The 24,456-nt window shown below is 42.7% G+C and overlaps 1 protein-coding gene across 3 annotated transcripts in view; it reads left to right on the forward strand.

The window, feature by feature from the left end:
* Positions 1 to 17,771: 17,771 nt before the first annotated feature.
* The window catches only part of Rxrg (retinoid X receptor gamma), a 44,360-nt gene continuing 37,675 nt past the window's right edge, over positions 17,772 to 24,456 (forward strand). Inside the window, exon 1 of one of the 3 annotated variants that reach the window (XM_070034187.1) lies at positions 17,772 to 18,137. In XM_070034187.1, coding sequence (XP_069890288.1) covers positions 18,089 to 18,137 — 49 coding nt within the window. In that variant the 5' untranslated portion in view covers positions 17,772 to 18,088. The remainder of the gene's footprint in view (positions 18,138 to 24,456) is intronic. The other 2 variants (XM_070034188.1, XM_070034189.1) reach the window with 2 other exon arrangements.

The following is a 24,456-nucleotide window of genomic DNA, read 5'->3' on the forward strand; positions in this document are numbered from 1 at the left end:
TTTGCTTGGCCAGAGGATGCTTGCAAGTGACCTTACAGAAGGATGCACAGGAAGTTAACTTTCTGGGTCTTGGGTATGTCTGAAACCTCCTATACCCACCCCTTACTTGATTTGTCTGGAGTTCTGAGTTTGAGATTCTTTTTCCTCTAAGCTTTGAACACTATCTAGTATATGGCTTTTCTTTTAGTGTGATACTGATTGCTTCACAGATAACCAGCTCATTTCATACCTTTTCAACTTTAATTGGGATGCATTTTATGTATTTTTTTGTTTGTGCTGATACTGGGGCTTGAACTCAGGGCCTGAGTACTCTATCTTAGCTTTTTTGCTCAAGGCTGGTACCCTACCACTTGAGCCACAGCTTCCTCTCTGGCTCTTTGGTGGTTCATTGAAGAAAAGAGTCTCATAGACTTTCCTACACAAGTGCTTTGAATCATGACCCTCAGATCTCAGACTCTAGAGTAGCTAGAAATACAAACATGATTCACTGGTACCAGGCCTGGTTTATATTTTTTTGGTATGCTCTAAGCATTTATCTTACCTCCCCTGATTATTTTCTTATTTCCATTGTCTCTATACTTACTTTCTGGAACACTCATTAAATGGATGGTCCACCTATTGGATTGTTCCTTTATGTCATTTAACTTTTTTTTCTATTATTATGCATCCTTTACATCTATGAGTTTGGAGGATTTCTTTAACTTTTGTCTTCCAGTTGTTCTACAGATCTTTTCATTTTGAAATTATGTCTTTAATTTGCAATAACTCTTACTTGATGTCAGAGTGTTTTATTTTTATAGCAATAGTTTCGTTTTTATGGTTGTAATGTCTCTTTGAATCTCTCTGAGCACACCAATTAGAATTATTTTAAAAGACCTGTTGTGTTTTCTCTTGGATTAGTGCTTTAGTCATGTAGATTCTTTTGTGTAATGCTGATTTTTCTCAAACATCCTTGGAGGTCTATTCATATTTTTTGAATGAAGGATCAATTGGTTAACTTCTGAAGTCAGCACAAAATGTTCTTTTTTAATTTAATTTAATTTAATTTTTTATTGTGAGAATACCATACAGAGGAGTTACAATTACATGGGCAAGATAACGAGTACATTTCTTATCAAGCATTGTTGCCTCCTCATTGCATAAAATGTTCTTTGTAGTGTAGAGTCCTCTTTCCTTCCCAGAGCTCTTCCCTAAATGAAAACCAAGTAAGGTCATCAAATGCCTGAATGCATGGTACCTGCAATCCTAAGGATGCAAACATCATATTCTTTATGAGATAATCAATATAAAAAGTTGATAATAATTATGAGGAAAAAAATAACAAGGAATACATTTGGGAGCATGGTTTGAAGATCTAAATTAGACTGGCATTTTGAGAATATTTTTTTCCTGAGGAGGTGATATTTATTTTATGCTGGGGCTTGAGAGGTAGTTTGGAGTTCCAAAGAGAGAAAATAGCACCTTTAATGGTCCTGAGGCAGGAAAGAACATATATTCTAGGCACTGAAGGGAGACCAAGGGAGGAACAATGCATAAATTTAGGGTAAAAAGGTAGCCACAGGCCAGATTCTAGAGGATCTTGAGCCTGAGTTATGGGAAGAGAGCTTGCTTCTCGATGCAATGATAAGTTATTAAAGGATTTTAGACAGGGAAGTGTTCAGATCAAATTGAAGTCATTAAAAAAAAAATCCTGGTTATTTTGTGAGCAATGAAATGGTTGTGGTAACAGTATCAACAGAGAAAGAAGTAAGGAACTTTTTATAGAAGTCTAGGTAAGGGACGATGTTTGAACGTGGTGAGCTCACTTGATGGAGAGAAGCGACAGAGATTAGATGGCAGAGTTGTAAAGAGCAAAGGAAAAGTAATTTCAGACTACAACTCATGAATGGCATGCGTGATTTGGTAGATAGAAGGGCCATGTGGAGATGGAGACATCTGGAAAAAAGACAGACTTGCCAGGAAGATCAGGAATCGGCTGCGTTGTTAGGTGTGAGACAGCCAAGAGTAGAGATCCAGCAGACCTCTGCATACTTGCATCTGAGGAGAAGTGAGTCAGGGAGGACAAGATCCCTGCTCTAAGAAGGGGTGGATAGTAGTGTTGAAGGCTTCACGCTGACCGTGTTTATTCAGATGTGAAGGAAAGTGATTTTTTGGATGACTTGAAAGACTGGCCTTTAATTAGAGTGCTGGATGTAGAGGCCAGACTATGTGATTGACAAGCAAGTAGAAAGAAGGCTGGCAAATGGATAGGGATGGGGTGAGAGATTCTTGGCTAACTCCTTCCAGAAGAATTGCTGTGAAGGGAAAGGATTGGGTAACTAAAGGAAAGTGTAGCATAATATAGGTCAAAATCACTACGAGTACGAGCTTCACAAAGGCAAGGTTCTTAGGGACAAGACAATGCCTGGTCATTAAACCATGTTGGGTGAATCTACTGGAATAGGCAAAACCTCAAGTAGACCCATTCCACCTACTACATGGCAGACAGCTGGCTCAGTGCTTCGTCTCCAGTGCTATGGATGAAACTGGTCACAAGTCCAGATGACCACAACCAACCACATTATGTGTCACTTTGAATACAAACATGTGGAAGATTTTATTTGGGAAAGATGAAAAGTATCCATGGATGTCTTGTTTAACAAGGATGTTCCACATATTTGCTGAGTACCAGTTATGTACTGATCATCATGTCATGTGTTTTAGGCTTCTTCATTTTACTTTTACAACCATCATTTTCATTTTATAGATGGTGAGCATTAAAGCTTAGAGAGAGGAAGAATGTTTCTCAAAGGCATATGTATTATCAACAGATGAGTCAGGATTTGAACCCAGAAACATTTATATTAGCAAATATTAACTTTACAAACATATTCTATTGGCATGTATCTTTTTTTAAACAATGTAATGGGTCTCACTGTGACACTATTATACATAGATACAATGTGCTTTGATCATATTCACCCTCTTCCCCTTACCTAATTCTCTTATTCTCCCTCCTTACTCCCACTGCTTTTCTTCATTTTTCCAAATAGACCCCTTCTACATTTGTGTATTTTTTAAAACATAAATTTTACAGGAAGAAAAACAAGATTTGTCTTGCTGAGCCTGGTTTATTTTGTTTAACATGATGACCTCCAGTTTCATCTGCTTTGCTACTAAGAACATGATTTTATTTTTCTTTATAAACATAGATAGGCACCTTTGCCCATCCATCTGTTGATGGGCCCAGAGCTTGGCTGTTGGAAAGAGTGTTGCAGCCAACATGGTGTTTCTGTCTGTAGGTAGACTTACATCCCTTCAGATACTTGTCCAGAAGTGCAATAGCAGGACTGTATGATATTTTTTTAGGCATTTGAGGAACCTCCAACCCGATTTCCATAGTGGCACCATGAATTTACATTCTCACCAACAGCATGGAAGGGTTTTCTCTCCTTACTTTATTACCAGCATTTTGTTGATTTTTATTTCCTTGATGAACAAACTCACTTTTAATTGTACTTTAAATTCATATGAAATGGAAAGTAGAAGTGGAAAGTTTAAAGGAATCATAGACAGTTCTTTTTCCTGCAGGTACAACTGATCTTATGTTAATAGATGAAGATTCTCACTCTTAAAAAAACTGCAAAACGAATTTTACAACTTGTGGGGGGAAGGGAGGAGTTGGAGATGGGGAGGGAAGGGATGGTAGGGGAAAAACAAAGAGGAGGTAACAATGCTCGAGAGGAAATGTACTCATTACTTTACTCATATAATTGTAACCACTCTGTACACTAATTTTACAATAAAAAAACATTTAAAAAAGTGATCAACCAGGCCATCCTAAAAAAAACTGCTTAAGGAATATTTTATAGTCATAATGAAACCCCTTTGGGAAATGGAGGTGTGGCTCAAGTGGCACAGCACATATCTTGAGCAAAATAGCTAAAGCAAGATTACAAGGCCCTGAGTTCAAGCCCCACTCCTGGCATACACACACACACACACACACACACACACACACACACACACACACACACACACACACACACACATCCTTCATACAAATAATGCATACATATATAAAAAAAGAAAATTCGTAGTCACCCATGGTATTATTTTGCAGTGGACCTTATACCCTAAAGCCAGGAAGCTTTTTCACTTTCCAAGTGGACATTTTTTTTTCTTTTTAATACTTACCTCCTATAGTCCTGGCAGTAATAACATCAATGTCATTCAATAAAAACATAAAAACAGCCACATTAAAATATTTGTGGTCTGGGAAGGTGGCTCAGTGGTAGAGTGCTTGCCTTACATGCATGAGGCCCTGGGTTTGATTCCTCAGCACCACATAAGCAGAAAAAAAAGCCGGAAGTGGCACTGTGGCTCAAGTGGTAGAGCACTAGCCTTGAGCTGTAGAGTTGACAGTGCCCAGGCCCAGAGTTCAGGCCCCACGACTGACAAAAAATAAACAAATACACAAACAAACAAACAAATATATAATTTGCTTATTTTACCAAAGAAATCCAAGCCAAAACCAGAAAAGCTCTAAACTCTGTTCATTATTGTGATTGGCCCAGGACCTCCATTATTATTGGGGAAATAGCAGGAAGTGGAAAGAGAAGCAAAGGTTAACAGGACACTTTAGGACCACATGAGGAAACTCTTTTTTAATAACAGAATCATTAACAATGCCTGTGAACAGATGTGCTGATCTTTAAGAAAACTCTTAAGTTCTTGCAGCTGGTCTTACCAAGCTGGACCAGGAAACCAAGCCTTCGGACCTTTTGGCAGAAGCTAATGTGACCAAGTAGCATGGCCAGGGTCTGGGATATGGATGGAGCCAGCCGGTATGAATCTCTTTCCTTTGCTTTCCTGATGTGCTTGCCAGTGCACTGGTAGCTTCTGAGATACATGGCCTGTCATCAAAAGGATAGGTAGTATCTTAACAGGAGAATGGAGTGTGATGGCCTAGACAGTGGCATTGGCATTGGTCTTCTAGTCTAGCAAACATTCTGGTTCTCCATATTTGTAGGCCTCATGGAGAACATCTTCAACCAAGAGGCCATGTTAAACTGAATTAGAAGAACTTGTTTAAGAAGAACTTGGTAAATTAAAAAAAATCACAACTTGTGTTTCTAATGTTTTGGAAAATCACCACCCATTTTAGACAGGTTTTGCATGTTCTCCTATCTTTAAAAAAGCCACAGCACCTGAAAGCCTGGAGATGCTTAATATAACCCCAAGCTCATAGTGCCCAGACAGAAGAGACCAACCTGAGAGGCAGGAATCAACAATACTATTTGTTCATTTCCCAGGGTACTTACCCTGTCTATCCACATTTGCACTTCCTTCCACCCCCATCCTGTGTGCATCCCTGCCCCCTTTCCCATCTGCAGGCTCTCTATTCTTATCAAAAGCTGCTCCTCTTCTCTAGATCATGTAATGCCCGTTACCATAGCACCCGGGTATTTCTCATTATTAAGATGATCTCTTTATTAGGAAGCCTGCTCCTCCCAGGAAACCAGGCGCTTGGAGCCCATTTGACAAGATGACGATGCTGTGTCTTGGAGGCTTAGGGATTTGTCAGGGCGGCCAGGATAGAGAGATCTAGAGAATATGGTCTCATGTCCAGCTCCTGGCCTGCACCTTTGTGCTGAGTGACTGAAACTCTTATAGTCATTTTATTCCATTTCTTTTCCTTTCATCATGCACTCATTATAATTATACATGTTATTATACTTCACATTTTACAAAAGGCTTTCAAATACAGCCCTACTTTCAATCTTCACAATATTCTTGTGAACTCAGGATTTTGTGCTTACTTTGAAAGGGTGAAGAAACTGAAAATTAACTTCAGAGGGCTTTGACTGCTCAAGGGCATATATTTATATATACTTAGGAGCAAAACCGAGATTCAAAACCAGCCTCTATACTGTCTCCACAACCACTTCTCTCTTTCTAGACAAATGGATGATAGGTGAAAATCAAGAAGGTGTTTGAACAGGCACACAGATAGCCACATAAAGAATCTGGTGCTTCTTGCAGAATGGATGCTCAATAATTGCTTATTGCTTTGTTGGGGGCAAACATGTCTCTTTTTAAATCAAATGTACTGGACTGACTCACTGTCACTGGCTTTTGATTACTTTTCAGTGGAGGAATAGATTCAACATTTTTTAAGCCCCTTATAATGAACAAGGCATTGCTGGAAGGATTGGGGAGGACACAGAGTATCCTACATTGCCTACATTTTAGACAGTGGAGGGTAGTTAAGACATCTTCTGTGCACACAAAGCTATCATCCAGCACAGAGTGTGGCAGACGGTAGTCACTGAGTATATTGTTCTGGGCATGGGAATGTCAGTGATGAAGAGTGATGCTCCCAAGAAGCTTTCTCTCTGAGGAGGAAGACACATAGACAATTTAGTTAGTATCATGATATGTATTGGAGATGAAGAATAGATACAGAATGAGTGTAAAAGCTGAGTTTCCAACTTTGGCTAGGTAGGAGGCTGAATAATAAGGTGGTAGATGTTAAGAAAGAGACTCTGATCCACAGAAGAAATCGTGACGTGCTCTGTCCCTCAGAAGGGAATTAAGCTTCTTGCCGCTTTAAAGTTAGGTCAAATGTTTAGTGAGGCAGCCAAGGAGCAACAATTAGAAAGGTGAAAGCAAAGGGTGTGAGGGACAAACTTTTAGTATCAGTCTGTTAAATAATGTAGTTTGTGGGTATGCCAAGTCACACACCTAATAAATTAGTTACAGATTCGGAGCAAAGGTACACGATGCTGAGAGATGGGGTGAATGAAGAGTTTCAAGATCAGGTAATATAGAGAAACACACACACACACACACACACACACACACACACACACACACACACACACACACACAGAAGAGAAAGAAAGGAGAGAAGGACTGACACAGAGATCACCTAATTGGGGAGGATCAGGAAGAGGTGTCAGAATGTCCAGAGCACAAGCCTTAGCTTCTGCTGAAGGGGAAAAGGTAATAAAGAAGAGGGTTTTCCAGGAGGGGGAAGCAGATGGAGCTAAAGTAGGGACTGAGCAGCATGTACAATGTTCTTAGGAAAAAGTTTGCTAGGTGCTTTTCTGGAGACTTGAATGGTTGAACTTGGTCAAGGAGGACCAAGGGTGTAAGAGGGGTGGGGTGGGACGCCATCTAGGGCAGATACCTCTGTGGATAAAGAGTAGCCATTGAGGAGTTGCACCACAGAATGGGCAGGAGAGGGAAGGGCAGGATAGCGGTCACCTTTCCATTACTGGCCCTCCACCTCAATTCCAGCATCCTCCTGCTTTGCCACCATCCAAACTGAACTGTAAATGGAAGGTTTAAAACAGTCCTCTGCTCATCTTCCAATGGAGAAAAGGGTGATTCATTTTTATCATTAATCATTGCCACTTTTCTTAACCAGACATGAGTGAACCCTCCCTGAAGAAGGGAGAGGGCATATCTCATCCCTCATGGATGTTGAAGAACTGCTTGTTGAATGAACTGAATCCTTCCTCTCTGTTTCTGTTGTTTTCAGTGGCCTGAAGTCCTTAAGAGGCTTTTTACATCTGACAGGTGTCAAGGGCCACTGGTCCCTGCATCTCTGCTTTCACAGCTCTGCTAGAGTTGGAGGACTAAAGCCTGCTAAGGATCTACATTAAAAGCATCAGTGTTGGATCATGTGGACTCTCATCAGAGAGGGTAGAAGGGCAACATCCCTCTCACACACAGGCTTTAATTTGGCGTCAGAAAGGCTCCAGTCCCTAAATAATTGGTCCCTAAATACCAGGCTGCTGATATGTCTGCCATTCTGCCATGACAGTCACTGATGTTTGGGCCATTTCAGAAATAGCATAGCATCCTTAACAGCTGTTCATGGGTGAAGTCATAGGCAGCCCGAAAAGCCTTCCTCTCTGCATGCCACTGCATTAGGAATGGTGTTGAGATCTGCCCCTCTTCCCTGCAACCCTCCAAGTCCCTTGTTTTTCTTAATTGGAGCTCTTTTTCTTCTTCTCTTGTCAGGTTGTACCTCTCCACCTACTTTTCCAAACGAAATCCAAGAACTATAAGTATAGGCCAGCACCACCTCTCTTCCTCCTAACTCCATATAGAATTCATGTTCCAGAACCTTCCTTTGTCCAGAACCTCCTGCTTGCCAGGCACGAGGGCATATACAGTTCAAGATTTCATGTGCAAAATGAAATGCAGTTGAAAGCAGCACAAAATTTGGAGTCAAAAGCATTGATTTTACTGGGTGACCATGGTGGCTCATGCATATAATCCTAGCTATTTGGGATTGGTAGATTGTGGTTCAAGGCCAGCCCAGATATAAAAGATCTTGAAACTCCATCTCACTGACTAACTGAGTATGGTAGTACCTCCCTGTTATCCTAGCTACAGGGAAAGCAAGAGTAGAAGGATCATGATTCAGGCTGACTGAGACATCAAGCAAGAACTTACCCCCAAAATAATCAAGGCAAAGAGGGGCTGGATGTGTGGTTCAAGTGGTAGAACACATATCATCTGTCTTCTGAGAGGCCCTAAATTCAGTCTCCAATATTGCAAAAAAAAAAAAAAAGTTATTTTCTAATCTTGACTCTACTACTTAACAGAAACTCTAGGAAATTACACTAAAATGACATTAATGCCCGCTCTACTAGGGAGCAACAAAACATGCTGTAGCATGACATCCACAACTAAGATTTGATCTTCTGCAAATACCATTCTCTAGAGTGCGATTCTCACATTTGATGCCCACAGGAACCACCTGTGAACCTTGTCAGCGTTGCTTGCATCCAGGCACCCTCCAGCTCCAAAGCTTCTGAATCAGAGGAGTGGGGCCTAGCAATTTCTGTGTTTAACAAGCCTCCCAGATGGGCCTGATATAGATGGTTCTGAGACCCTTGAAGCAATCGTATGGCAAGAAGAATGTTTCAACTCCCTCTTTTTTCCATCTCTCATGGATGGTATTGTGTTTCTTTAATGCCTTATGGTTGGTGCCTGCCAAACTTGATTTAGTCCTTCTAAGACTAATTTAATACACCACAGACAGGGCTTTCTCAGCCTTTGGTGTTTCTTATTAGAAACCCTTCTCTGCTTGCCTCAATGAGCTATTTCTCTTCATGTAGCTATTCCCCTCCCCTTTTTTATGCTACTGGGTGGAGTTACCTGAATACTGGTAGTTGAGGACAGCTCTCCAACTCCTTGCAAAACTAAATGCTTTCTAGCCTTTTGGGGATCAGATGCCTAGAAATGTGGGATGATAGAGTGTTGGGATTTTGTCAGTAAAAAAACCCCACCATGTCTGTTTTAAACTAACTCAAAAGACTTTCCCTGATCCAGACAAAATCATTATGGCAAGATAAATTCTCATGTTCTATTATCCAAAATCCTATCCAACAACAGCCTTCCTGGATTTTGCTGGATTCAATGCTGTTTCGTGTCCATTTATAAATGGGCTGCAATAGCATGTTTTATACATTTGGGGGAGTTTCATTACTATTGTTTATATCATCACAAGACCTTCTTATATATGTAAATGCCACAGAACAGAATAAAGTGAGTTTTGTTCAAGTCCTACTTGGTGATATGTACATGCTTTTCTCAGTAGGTCTTCAGATGAGCAGCTTAGTTCATCCCCAGGACCTCTTAAATGGAAACCAAATCAAGAACAATAGACATTTTCCTTCATGTAAATATAGCTGGTAAGGCATTTTGGGTTGTGCTGAGGTTAACAGTGAGCTTCTGACATCTTGGTCTGCCCCACCCTGCTCTCAGCTGCCAGCAATGATAATCTGCCTCCTGCAGTCTCTAGATGGTATATTTAGAGCCTCTTCCCCAAGAGTAAGTGGGATCTGAAAATAGACTGCTTTGCTTGTGTGTGATTGGGTTGCAGCTTCCCAATCTACACCTGAATATGTAGAAATACATGTGGCCAATGGCCAGCATGAAGTAATTCAACAGAGTTACTTCAGTTGAATCCAAGGGGTGGTGACTTGGTCTTTGGCACACAACTGTACTTCAGAATTTCTTCTTCCTTTTCAGGGGCTTGAACAGACTTCCCTGAACTCTAATGTGACATCACATCTTTGGCTGGAGCTCCTTGGATCTAGACCCAGTCTGGATTAGAATGCCCATATTTGCACTGCCAGCTCCTCTCCAGAGGGAACCAGATGTTTTCCCCTGGTTTCAGTGACATTCTGTTCGCAGCATGATCACAGTTGTTCTGTCTCCTGAGATCTGTCATGTGCTGTGCAGCTGCAGTTGGGTTGTTTATGATGGGGTGGGTTTTATGATCATCAAGTGGCTAGTACTCCAAAGAAGAAAGCATGTATGCAACTGTTCTATCTTGAAGATTTTATGACAGCGTTATTTCAGGAAGGGTTGTTATAGGTTATCTTTAAATTCTTACCTTATAGCTCTAGAACAAGAGAGAACATCAGAGTATTAACCACACATAAGGGAATTTTTAACACAGGAACTGGCCTTTAATGAGTAAGAATCTGGCAGCAGAGGGGATGGGGTGGGGTGGGACATGCCATAATGGAAACATAGTCAGTGCCAGCAAACCTTAAGTCAGTGTGTGCTAAGTCTACACAGAAGATGGTCATGGCTTTGATCAGCAAGTGAGCCCCTACTGGTGTCTCAACAGACAGACAAGGCAGATCATATTGGTATCCTGGGAAGCTGTTCTTCCTTTTCTGTTGATGGGTCATTCTTGGTATTTTGTTTAAGGAGGTTCTTTTTCTTAAGTCAGTGTTTACCAAAATCAAATGCAAGTAGAGTCATCTGGAGTTTTAACAGTTCTAAACTTAAGACCTCCACCCAATATCAACCAAGTCATTTCTGGAGATGAACATGGATATTAGTAACTTTTAAGTTTTTGGAGTGCTTCCACTGTCCAATGAGTTTGCAAACTACTTCCTTAAAGGCAAACCACTTGGTCAACTGGTTTTACTAGTGACTGGGCCAGTTGGCTATGATATAAAGCCAATAGATGATACCTTTCAGATATGATTTGTGCCTGTTAGGATACAGTTGGGTTGTACAGAAATGGTCCCATTTTTTATGACAGCTGAGACAGTTCTAATTTAAAGGTAGTCAATATTCTGCTTTAGAAACTTCATGTCAGTCCACAATGGTAATTCCAGGAAAATGAAATATGAGCTTTTAAAACTATTGGAACCAAGGAACAGGCACCCTGATTTCATCATGCTCAGTACCCCAGAAATGACATCAGGAGATCTTGACATACTCTACTACCTCTTACCCACTTTTACTCATGCATTCATTCATCACATATTTTATATGTGTTATATTTGTTGTTGAGGTTTTGGGGTTATAACAATGACTTAAACTCAGTTTAAAAAATACTTAGTTTCCAGCCATCTAAGTTTTGCTATCTAGTAAGATGGCCTTTCAGATGCATTCATGATGAAGAATGACATAAAAGTTGTGCCAAGAACAGACTATTGCAGATGGGGGTGGGGGTTATGGGAGGGAATAGAGGGAAACACAAAGTTCTCATTGGAATGGCCTTCCAAATAGGTAATGTTTGGACAGAACGCAGAGAAAAGGGAAGCTCTTCTGAGCTGAGGAGCAGAATGAACACACGTGAAGGTGGGTCACGATGGGGGGGAGGCATCACTAGAAAACAGAGTCACCTGTCTGGCTAGCATGTGACAGAGAGACAAAACCAGGAAGAAAGCTTTTGTGACAGAGTTTACTTGGCAAGTCCAGCACAGAATCACAGGTAAGACAAGGGAACTCTGGAAAACCAGACCATCAAATATGGGAGACAGAACAATTTTTCTCACTGACACTGGGAAGCCAAAGTTCGTCTCCTCCTCCCAGCTCTTAAACCTAATGCCTGGCATGACATCTCTCTCCTTCTTCCCTGCCACCTTTGCTCTTTTCCTTCTCATCATAGTGTAACTGCTGATGCCTCAAAGAATTTTGCACTGACCTTTCAGTTTAAATCACATCCTTTGCCATAATCATTCACCTCATTAAATGGTTTTCCTTCATAGTGCTTCATCGGTTATAATGATATGAATGGATCAGTGACTGATTAATACCCATCCACCAAACTGCATTAATTCCATGAGGTCAGGAACTATATCTATCTTTCCCTTTTGGACAGACACCTCCACTGAATGACAGATAACACACTCCTAGTAAGTGTTGGTTATACAGTAAGTGACTGAATGGATGAGTCACAGCAAAAAGAAATTTCACTATGCAGAAACCCCTTCTCCCAAGACACATATAATGGAAACTTTATTAGGGGGAAAGGGAACATAATCTGCTGAAGGCTGGCTTGGAGTTAGACTTGTTTCTTTCTGTTTTTGTCTGAGTTTGTTGTTGTTGCTGTTGATGTCTCTGGGCCTTGAACTCAGGGCCTGAGCACTCTCCCTGAGCTTTTATTTGTCCCCCTCAAGACTAGTGCTCTATCACTTGGGTCACAGCTCCACTTTGTTTTTTGTTTAGTTAGTTGTGGGGCTTGAACTCTGGGCCTGGGCGCTGTCCCTCAGCTCTTTAGATCAAGGCAAGCACCCTACCCACTTGAGCCATAGCACCACTTCTGGTTTTCTGGTGGTTAATTGGACATAAGAGTCTCATGGACTTTCCTTGCCTGGGCTGGCTTTGAAACGTGATCCTCAGATCTCAGCCTCCTGAGTAGCTAAGATTACAGGTGTGAGCCACTGGCAGCCAGCTCACTTTGCTTTTTTGTTTGTTTGTTTTTGGTGTTGGGAGATAGAAGTTTCATAGGCTTTCTTGCTTTGGCTGGCTTCAAATTGTGATCCTCCACTCTCAGCCTCCTGAGTAGCTAGGATTACAGGCATAAGCCACTGGCTCCTGGCTTTGTTTTGTTTTGGTGGTACTAGATCGAACTCTGGGACTCACACTTGGTAGGCAAACACACTATCACTTAAATCACATCACCAGGACTTTTTTTGCTTACAGTTGGCTTTGGACCATGGTCATCTTGCCTATGTCTCCAGTGTAGGTGAGATTATAAGCATGCATCACCACACTTGTGCCTTTTCCCTTTTATATCTTTAATGAGTTTTATTATGATTTTTTTCTACATGTATAAAAAATATATACTTCAATCAGCTTCCACTGACCTCTTTCCTCTCCCATTAGAGATCTGAATTTCATGCTAATTTTTGTTGCTATCTAGTTGTGAAACTACATCCAAAATCCAATTCACTGGAGTAGTTGTTTTTTTCTTCTCTATCATTACAGCCTCAATGTCAAGTGCCTTATTTGCAAAAGTGAGGTCATAAAACCTGTGTTACTTTAATATTTGAGGAAACACATTGAAACTTGATGTGTTGTTATATAGGTAAAGTACTATAAAAATATAAAAACATTAATCTATTGCATTAGTAAGGAGATACTGCTCCTAAATTCTTGAATGTTTATCAACAATTGTCAAATGGACAATTCTGGTTTTTCACTTGTGTTTGCTACAAAATATTATTTTTTATCACCATAACAAAATAAACAAAAACAATGCCGGAGGCAAAGATAACGTATATCTCTGATGACTTGGGTGTAAATAAGATGTACTGACTGAGTTCTTGTCAAACCTAGTAGTGAAAACTCATGCCCTTTTCATTCTTTCAGTTATGGCTTTAAGTGCTTTAATAAGACTTGAATATATCCTTTAAGAGGACTAGATCATCCACCTTGAAAAGAATTCTTGTTAGGAAGCCCCGAATTCTTATGGATGAATTGGCTAATTTCTGCTCCAGACACTGAGCATGTGAGCTTTTATTTGGCATCCTGATAAGAATCCAGCAACAGCTGGAGACACTGGAGTGGCTGATGTCAGTGGCATTGTCTGGAAAGGGCTTAGGTTAGAAACACTTGCCAGTTGGAATAATGTTGTTATATCAGTAATGGTTTTAGACAGAACATACTGGTGCTGAGCAGAAAAAAGTAAACTGCCATATGTAAAAGGCCACATGTCTATTTAAGTTTGGGCAAAGTTTTCATTTGTTATAAGTTTTTAAATCGTGTGGAAAGTATCATTAGGAAAATATTCTGGGTGCTCTTTGGTGTATTATTTTGGGCATTTGAAGTCAAGGCAGGCATTTCTGATGCAGAAATGTCTATTAAACAGTATTATGGTGGGTACCCACAACACACATGATCTCTGTTTTTGAAGCGATAACAATCATGCAGGACATATTCAAAAGAGAGACGCTAGCCATTTGGCTCCACAGTCCTGGGTGGGGATCCAACAAAGCCACACATGTTAAGTGTTATTGGAGCACACTTTGAACATTTAGGCTGGGAGGAGATCTTTGTAGATAAGTGTGGTTGTGGTGGGCACTGAGCTGGAACTTGAGTGATAGGTGAGAACTTGACAGATGGGAAAGGCTAAATGAGTGGGAATGATAAAGCACATGCTGGGAACCACATCCAGTCCTCCTACAGTAGGTGAACCAGTAACCATCAGAGAAGTGAAAGAAAGAAAACCAAGGAAGATTTACTTTTTTTGCATTCACTTCTTTGTTTCAATTTGTATTCAAATTGTTTCATACAACAAAGAAATGGGTAGTGTCTAAACAAGCAAATACCCAATTCTTAACCATTTATGGTCTGAAAAACAAAAGCAAACTAGGTGTGGTTGCATAGACCTATAATCCTGACACTCAGGAGGTGAGGCAGAAGAATTGAGAGTTCAAGGCCAACTTTGTCTCAGACTAACCTAAACAAACCATCAGATAAACAAAACTCATATCACAAAAATCTCAGTGAGGTAGGACATTTTTCCCAGAGAGCCAATGGGCTGCCGACCTTTATAGTGCCTGTGTCTTGTGGCTTCTATCCCAGAGTGCTCTCCTTCACATAGAACTCCAAAGTAGGCTGAGACATGGTGGTGAGACTTTTCCATACTGGGTTAAAATTTTTGCATGTGTTCTATGAGGAAATGAAGGAAACAGTGTGAAAGGGGAAGACAGAAGAGTATCATCACAAACGGCTAACAGATCATCTTAGAATTGACCTTGCACAGGGGCTTAGAGTGGGCATTTTGAAGGATAGATTCTGAGCATTTGAGTACTTGGAACCCTTGTAGGCAAGGCTCATCAAAATACTAGTTAAAATAGCTCATTTCCTTCTCTGTCAGGCATGCGATAGGAAATTGCAGTTTGTACTTCAACGAGACACAGCTCAGGTATTATTATGGAGAAAAATGGACCATGAAAGAATAGGGAATGGACCGGTTTGCATTCACTTCAACAACTGAAGAGGTTAGGGAAACTCAGCTAGCCCTGCGTCACCATTTGACAAATGAGAAAAGAAAATGAAGTAAAGTGACTTGCCTAATTGCCTAATGTCTTATCACCATTGCCGCCATCATCATCATCATCATCATCATCATCATCATCATCATCATCATCATCACTGTCTTCTTCAACATAAAACCATTATCCCTGTCACTATCATCACCATTAACATCATAACCATCATCAGTATTACCATCAGCACTATTATCATCATCATCACCACTACCACCACAACCATCATCATCAAATTAGTTTATATGTGTTGAACATTTGCTATGTAGTGGCATATTCTAACTTATGCTCACAGACACCTTACAAAGTAACCATAGCCCAGGAAGATTCAATAATCTTCAGATATCACCCAGCTGTAGGCCATAGACCCAGGATTTGCACTCAGCATGGTTAGGTTCTGACTTGGTATTTTCTCTGTAATCCAGGCCATTCAACTGTAAGTAGTAGGAAAGTGTACAGGCACTAATGAATGGATTTTCTGGTTGTCTATTAAAAATGTTATCTTTGCTTAGTGTAAAAAAGGCCAATATTTTTATCAGTGAATTGGCTAAGATAGGAGAAAAGTGGTTCCTTGTTTACAGAAGTTGTGAAATGGGGGTAACATGAAAGATCCACTAGACAACAGAAACATGTTCCCAAAAGATCAAGGATGATGAATGAATCTCCAAGGATTTTATTTTTACAAGCAAATAGGTAGATCTGCATGTAGGCCCCCATTGCTTGAGAATGGGCAGAATGCATATAAAAAGGAACGTTGAGGAAAGGAAGGTTTTTGTTGTGTTAGTTCTATTAACATTCAGAGCTAATGCAGGGTTTTGCCTCCATAATAAACCTTTTCATGATGAAAGGTCCCTAGAGACTAGATGGGATAGCAGTAAAGCTCCCAGTTATGGATGTGTTCAAATACTAGCTGACCAGCATCTTGTCAAGTGTTTCCCAGGATTCTGCACCCCTCCCTAGGATTCTGCACCCCTCCCTAGGATTCTGCACCATTCTCAAAGGCCCCACAGCAATGACCTGGACTATTTTTCCTCTTTCCTGACCTTTTGCTCTAGCTCACATCCCAGCCTCCTCCTCTGTCATCTTCACTATATTCCTCCCCCTGGCCTCTTATTTTTAGTTAGGTTTTTGTTTTTAAACCCTGGATATTCCTAGCATTTGAATGTTGGTTTTCTTCTATAGTGGCTGATTTGGCTTACTGGCTGGGTCATTTGTGTCCTGTGCCACATCAGGTGAAAGCCTGTCATGTTTCCTGTAGCCCCTCAGAGCTCCTTCTATGACACTAGCCTTGGGCCGTGTGCTGATGGCACATAGATCACCCTGCTCAGACATCTTAAGGAAAAGTTTGGACCATACCAGAACATTGCACGCCAGTCACTGTGAGTGAACCTATGTAAATTGTAGCAACATTATTAGAAACAGGAGGGGTTATGACTAGACTTGAACATTTGGTGGTATGTGTGTTAACTAGAAGAGACAGTAGTACCTGGGAAAAATATGACTGAGGGTGCAGCAGACCTGTCTCAGAACTGGAAGTTCCCACTGTGATACCCCACAGGCTTGCTTGTCTTATGTCCCTCCTGGGAAGTAACCTAGATCCTGTGGACAGACACCGTAGGGGGGAAAATAAGACAAGTTTCAGCTCAGTAACAAACTTTTTTTTTCATGGTGAGAGACGAATGAACAGTAGTGAGCTCCCTGTTACTGAGGGGTATTCAAGTATAGACTGAACAGCACCTTGCCAGAGAAGTTGTAGAATAGACCCAAATATCAAAGGGACTTAGACTCTCATCTATGGTTGTCTCCACCCAAAGGAGTCTGTGTCAGGTAGGACCTGTGTTTGAACAGGTGTCACAATGACAATGAAGCCATGGTGTCAAAGGTGTACCTCCAGCAAAACATCTAACCCAGCCTTGTCAAAACACCTCCTCCTTGTCTGTGAGAGTCCACAAGGAGCCCACTCCGGCTCCTGACTGCACTTTTCAAAGCTTGCATGGATAGGGTGTGAACAAATGTGCCTGGGCCCCTCAGGCAGGGGGAGCCCACAGGAACCCCGCCCCCTCCCCCCCAGAACTGCTCTATTTTAGTTTTCCGTAGCTGAGCATCAAGTCTCATGCTTTTCTGATTCCAAGCCTGTGAAAGGGCTCTGTTCTCTCTTAGCCCCTACCCCCACCCCTTTTCACATATCAAATACCAAGTGCATTGGACAGTGAGGAGCCAGAGTGAGAAAATGCATTTTAATAAAAACCCCATTGATTTTTTTTTTGTGGGTGCAAGTCCAAGAAAAGGCACCTCAAGAGTCTTGCATCCCCTTGCTACCTCTGCCCGCCCTCTCTCCTGACCTACTAGGGCTGTCACACATCGATTGGTTCCTAGATAATAGATTGTGCCACACGGTAGGGACCTCTGGGGACCAGTGGGGGAGGGGGAAGGCTGGAAGAGTCGCACACGCAGCAGCAGCCCAACCCGGAGTTAATCAAAGTAGCAACAGGATCTCAGGCGGCGGCAGCCGCAGTAACAGCAGTAGCGCGGTGGAGGTAGCATTATGCGTGATTACTGACAGGCACCAGCTGCCACCGCCCGCCACAGCCTCTCCACACACTATGAGGACTCCCCGATCAAGAAGCAGATTCCTGACTAATCCCAGAGGGCCGGCCCAGCCTCTGCTCCCCGGGCTGCTTGCAGGCGATGACCACTCTTGTTAGCCCAAGTTGAAGAAAGCTGGACGGTGCCTGGGAGCTGGGAGAGGACGTGCTGTTCACCAGAACTGAAGCGTAAACATGTATGGAAATTATCCTCACTTCATGAAGTTTCCTGCGGGCTTTGGCGGTAAGGATCTGCGAAGCTGGGGGCTTCACAGCGGAACCCTGTCTTGGAGAAGCGGGGGAGGGAAGGCGGGGGAGCAGGACCACTGGATGCATGTTGCATGGGAAGGAGGGCAGATATGGGAAGGAGGGCAGATATGTTCGTATGTATTGCTGCTGTGTGGTACAATCCCATGTGCACATATGAGTGGGGGGGGGCACATGCCTGGGAGCCGAGGGCAGGGCTGGTGAGTGATCCTATGTTGGCACATCCGATGAGGGGCTGGGGGAGTCCAAGGAGAGAGTCTAAGCCAACCAGCTCGAGCACCCATCTGAGGCAAACACGCGCGCATTGTTTTACGCACATGTTTGTGTCTGTGTGAAAAGTGGAAGCGTGAAAGGGAGATTCCTAAGATGTTCCTATTATCTGATTTGTAGGGGGTGGGGGAGTGATTAGTGCATGAAGGTCCCTAAAACACTTTGTAAAGGGGAACATAGTTTGTTTTGACTGAAAAGCACATTTTCTACCATTGGATTTTCAAAAAAGAAAACATAGTCCTCCTTTAATTTGCCACCCTGCTTTCCTTCCTGTTTTCTTTTCTTTGGATTCGCTAATAGCCTCTTCTCTCCTCCCCAGCTGCTGTCCCAGAATTCCAGGACAAGGGGCTTCCATCATTTCTACTGGGGGGCGGGGGTTACCATCTGGGCTGGTGTGTGTGAGGGTGGTCTGGGCTCTTAGGAAAGGGGACCCACAAACTGAAGGTAGGTCTCCAAGCCAGGCAGGACAGCACTGTGGGTACACATCACAGAAGCTTCCAGATGCTGTGTCCGCAGGATGCCTTCATGCCCAGGCACATCTGGATCTTTGAGTAAATGCTGACCCACGTGGCCTCTGGTCTGCTCATATCTTGGGAGTCAAAGAGGGAGCCCCTATGGACGCTGGCAGACAGGCTGAAACCTATTTTTCCTAAGGTCTTGGGAGCTGCGAAGTTTCTGCTCTCCTGACCTCCTCTATGAACAGATAGCTAATCCGTCTGAAGGCTTGGAGATAAGGTTTGTCGGTTTTGCTGGACAGAACCCTCAGACTCAGTGGAGTCCTGCAATGTAGACACAGTCCTAGGGGGCCAGGCCACCAACTCACTTACGGGATGTTTTGTATGGCTGTACAGTCATGGCTGGCATGAGGCACCAGAGGTGCCAATGTGAATGAGACAGTCTTCTCTTGGTCTGGGAACAGCTTATTCACAGAGCTGTGTCCTGTGTGTGATAGGGAGGCCTGTGGAAGCTGCTTCTTGTACCCTAGGTGAAGGGACTGGGGAATACTCTCTAACTAATGCTCAGGCTGCTCCCACGCACCTAATGAGCAAGGGAGAGTGTTGGCCAGTGTGAGACCCCGGACACGGGGCCTCCAGTTTAGAGTTGGGCTCTCTCAACTCCCATCTCAGTTCTGTTCCGGCTGGGGACTGTTCTTTTTCTTTGCAACTGAATTCCGTTGTTTTAGGAGCATGCTTATTCTCAGCCAGATTCTTTGGACCCTCGAAGGGCTCTGAGCTTCTGGTTTTCATAAGGCTAAAGAAACTCTCAACTAAAGAAACTCTCAAAGACATTTGACATGAATAAAAGGATTGTAGATATAGAAACATTTAGGGAAAGAGCTAAAGCAAAGACTGGGGGGTGCTTAGTTGAATCTGAAATAGTAGCTTCTTAGGTGAACATCACAGACCTCCCACTTTATAGATGGTCAACCTGAGCTTTTATCTAGTCCAAGGTTACAGAGTGCTTATAATAGAGTTTTTATAATGTTCAAACTTGTAATAGTATTGCCTTAATCTGATATCTTAAAAAGAAAGAGAGGGAGGGAGGGAGAGAGAAGAGAGAGTGAGAGACAGAGAAGGGAGGGAGGGGAGGGACAGGGAATCTCAGTTGAGATTCCCAGAAGTGTGGCCTTAGGATAAATATTGAACTTCTCTGGGCCTTAGCATCTTCACCTCTAAAATGGGATACATAATCTTATCTTTAGAGTTTTGTCATGGGAACTAAATGAGCTAGCATATGATAAGGCAGCTGCTATACTGCAGTCTATACATTTGGTACCCATTTTCATCCCCTCCATTTTGCTCAAATATTAACACACATATTAGTTTTAAAATCAGACTTTGCTGAAACAGGAATCTGGGAAAAGACACAGTTAAACCCACATGCTTTGTTTGGCTTAGATTTTCTTAATTTTGGAGGTTCTAGGATTTAGTATACTTCAGTTTCAAATAGAAGAAAAGACAATTGGTTTCAAAAAGAAGAAAACAGTTAAAGGTTACCTGGAAGGGAGAGGGTTATGGAGGTCGTTTTTAATCTGCCTTCTAATGCTACTTCTCATTGTCATTCCTGGGGAAGGCCAATGACTTCATTTGAATCTGTTGTTACTCATTTTTTGTTTGCACCACTTAAGAGTCCTGAATACTGAACCAAAAGGACTCTGCTCCATCCTCAGTGAAGTCTTAAATGCAGTGCATTTAAATGCAGAGCTGGAAAGGGGCTGGGAGACCCATGGCTGGACTGGTTCCTGAGTATTAGAGTAGCCACCCCTGCAGCCTCTGATGCCTTTGCCCCCATGCAGCAAGTGGCACTGCCCTTTCCATACCATTGGATGGGCAGCCACTGCCCTTCACAGATTAGCAAACAGAGCCGTGGTGACTTCTATGACGTGTGGACATCTTTGGGAAGCAGCGTCACCCTTGGGAAGTACCACTTGGAGTTTGAGTCTGGGTTGTGTTCGCCAGCCTGTCAGAGCATTATTGGGTCAGTGAACCAGAGACTGAACCAAAAGTGGTGGCTACCAGGGCTGCAGTGGCACCACAAAGGCCCCTGCTCTCCCAGCTCAGGGCAACTGCCCTGAATCCAAAGAATCCAAAGGATTCTTCTCTTCTGATCAGCCAAATCCTGCTAACTGCTTGGAAAGAGGTTTGTTTTCCTGGTATGAGATGTTGCTACATCTCAGAATTACTGCCACGATGCAGTAATTAATCTGTACAGACCCCATTCTTCAGGACAGAAGAGATGGGACGGGAGTGGCTCCCATCTTACTCCTTAGCTCTACCAGCACCAATTCATTTCATCCTCAGCAAACCAAAGGTTGGCACAATTTCCTTCCTTCACTGTCAGGCTTCTCTTAGGAAAGAGGAGATGAAGGTGTGGAAAGATAAAGAACTTTTAAGCTGGGCACTGGTGGCTTATGCCTGTAATCCTAGCTACTCAAGTGGCTGAGATCTGAGGATTATGGTGCAAAGACAGCCCAGGAAGGAAAGTCCATGCGACTCTTATCTCCAGTTAACCACCAAAAGGCCAGAAGTGAAGCTGTGGGTCAAATAATAGAGTGCTAGCCTTGAGACAAAAACAAAACAAAACAAAAAACCTTGAGGACAGAGTGTAGGCCCAGAGTTCAAGCCCCAGGACTAGCACAAAACAAAACAAAAACTCTAAGAAAGCCCCACAACTGGAAAAGGCACAGCCAAGGGCGTGAACTCAGGTAGCCTGGCTCCAGCACCATGTCCAGCTGATTTGTCTCTTATGGCTTTTGTAGAGGACACATGAGCTCTGTAAGACGAGGGGCTGCAGCATACTAGGGTGGGAGGGGTCAGGAGCCCCAGTCCAGCCTTGGAAACCCAGCCTCAGCAGTGATAGATAGCTCCAGACAAGCAGCAGCCTGGCCAGTGAAGAATTAATCCCAGGATGGTTTCAGAGCTACCAAGAATATCAGAGACTTCTGCAGAATGAATTGGTAACTTCCTGGGACTTCTTGACTTGCCAGAGACCTGCCCAGCTGGCACCAGCATTGGTGTAGAACACACCCCTTTCCATCTGAGTAGCCACAGTGAGATTGGGTTGATGGTTGCATGCATATGCTCACATGTGTGGCTATGACAGAGCATATTTCCTCTCTGCAGATGTGTGGGTGGCTAATTGGAGCCTACCATGGGCGTAAGCGGTTAGGTTTATGTAGGAAGGAATAACTGTTTATGAGATGTAGGAAGGAACATATTTAATATAAACTATTTTCTGAAACATTCGCAGTCTTCCCAAGAGATAGAAAACTGAATAGCAACAGAGAGAAGAAATTGTGTGAAGATTAATTCCCTCTCCTCATTATGTAGTTTTGGGGTCTGCAGACAGCTGAGCCAACAGCCTTAGGCATCTTTTTTTTCCCTCTTCGGAAACAGATGTAAAAGATATAGAGGCCCTGGAAATGAAAGAAAATTGTTTTCCAGAATGCCTGGACTTCCAATGGCTCTTCTGAGATCGACTCAGTCCTGGTCCAGTATTCCTCACAAAAGAATGAAAATAGTAGTTAACATTGATTGATTGATTGACTCGCTTGCTTGCTGACTTGTTACTTACTATTGAGGTATTTAACTCACAACTTTGTGTTTGCTAGCAGGAGCTCTATTACCTGAGCCACATGTCCAGCCCCTTTTTCACTTTAGCTGTTTTTCAGCTAGGATCTCTTGATTTTGCCCAGGGTTACTCTCAGACCCTGAACCATCTATCTGTACTTCCTACTATAGCTGGGATTATGGTGCATGCATGTTACTAGTCTCGTCTTGTTTTGTTCCTTAAGATGACAGTCTTGCTAAACTTCTGTCCAGGTTGGCCTCAAACTATGATCATCCCAATATTGATCTCCTGAGTAGCTGAGTAGTTAATACTTTCTAGGCATCTACTCTGTTCCAAACATTTTCCCCAGGGCATCACATGCATTATCTAATTTAATATTCTCAAGGATGCTGGGAGATGGTGTTATCATCATCATCATCTCCATTTTCCTGACAGGAGAGTGAAGCCACAGGGAGTTTGACCAAAGTACACAAGATCATGTGGCTGGGAAGGAGCAGAGCCAGGATTCGTTCTGGGCAGTCCTTTGCCAGGGCCAATGTGCTTGCCATTCTCAGAGGGAGAGGAAGTGTATATTAACCCCAAATGGCTGGACTGTGTGCAACAGCAGCTAAGATAGTAATTTCTCTCCTTATGCTCTTCACAACTTATTTATGGCCATGGCCCCTTTTCATTTGAAGCTACATAATTACAGCAAATGAATAAAATATTCAGGGCAGCCATGGGACTAAAAAAAGATAAATCTTTCTTTCCAGGTGGATTGTCCTTTATTCTAACACGTAGAGTCCATTTTCCTCCTCCTCCTTCCCATTCCTCCTTTCCCTCCCTCCTTTCCCTCCCTCCCTTCCCTCCCTCCCTCCCTCCCTCCCTCCCTCCCTCCCTCCCTTCCTTCCTTCCTTCCTTCCTTCCTTCCTTCCTTCCTTCCTTCCTTCCTTCCTTCCTCCCTCTCTTCTTGCCTTTCCTTCTTTCCTGGTATCAGTACTGGAGCTTAAACTCAGGATTTGGGCAATGTCCCTTAGCTTTTTCATCAACGCTGGCAGTCTACCACTTGAACCACAGCTCTACTTCTGGCTTTTAGGGTAGTTAACTGGAGATAAGAGTCTTATGACTTTTCCTGCCCAGGCTGGCTTCTAACCTCAGTCCTCAGATCTAGGCCTTCTGACTAGCTACCATTACAAGTCTGAGCCACTAGCACCCAGTTTCCATTCTTGGGTAGGGGTGGGCATCTTTTTTCTCTAACGTGACATTTTCATCTTTGCAGGCAATACAGTCTCTGGGACAGCTGTTACTGAGGAAGCAGCCAGGGGGCAAGGCAGAAACCAACACACAGGGCTATGGCTGTGTTGCAAAGTGTCCCTGGGACCTCTAGGGCATCATTTTGCAGACTGTTATTACCATGGTGGATTGCTCTTCCCTTAGCAGCCGTCCAAGCACTTTGGCTCTGCAACATCCCTCCCTGGTGTGCAGCTGAGTGTGCACAGCTGGACAGAGGATAATGTGACTCATCTAGTCCAAGCACTCAGTTACAAGTTAAGACACTTGGAAAAGCACAAGAGGTTGGCCCAGTACTTACTGATGTTTGTAGTCATTTATTTTCCAAATCAAACACAAATTTTATTCATGCTCATTATCCTCCTGTATACATAGCCTGAAGATAATATACAACATTCACGTCCACATTAGGCAGGACATGGAATTTTCCACTTGGGGGGAAAAGTTTGGGTTTCAGATATGAGATTAAGGATACTCAACCTGCATAAGATCTGACTGAATGAAGTCAGGTGGCCATAAGCATTTATATGTTTGTTTGGTGGTAAAATTAGTGAGGTAGTACTAAATCATCTCTCATCTGTTTTCTGTTTAATTAAACTTATGAATTAGAGTTAAAGGTTGAAGGTCTTTAAGGTGGTCTGTGATTCAGCCAGCCAAACCTCACTTTCATTCCATATAGCCAAGAA

This window comes from Dipodomys merriami, unplaced genomic scaffold, assembly GCF_024711535.1.
Source record: "Dipodomys merriami isolate MVZ:Mamm:240054 unplaced genomic scaffold, mDipMer1.0.p SCAF_24, whole genome shotgun sequence".
NCBI classification, from domain to species: Eukaryota; Metazoa; Chordata; class Mammalia; order Rodentia; family Heteromyidae; genus Dipodomys; species Dipodomys merriami.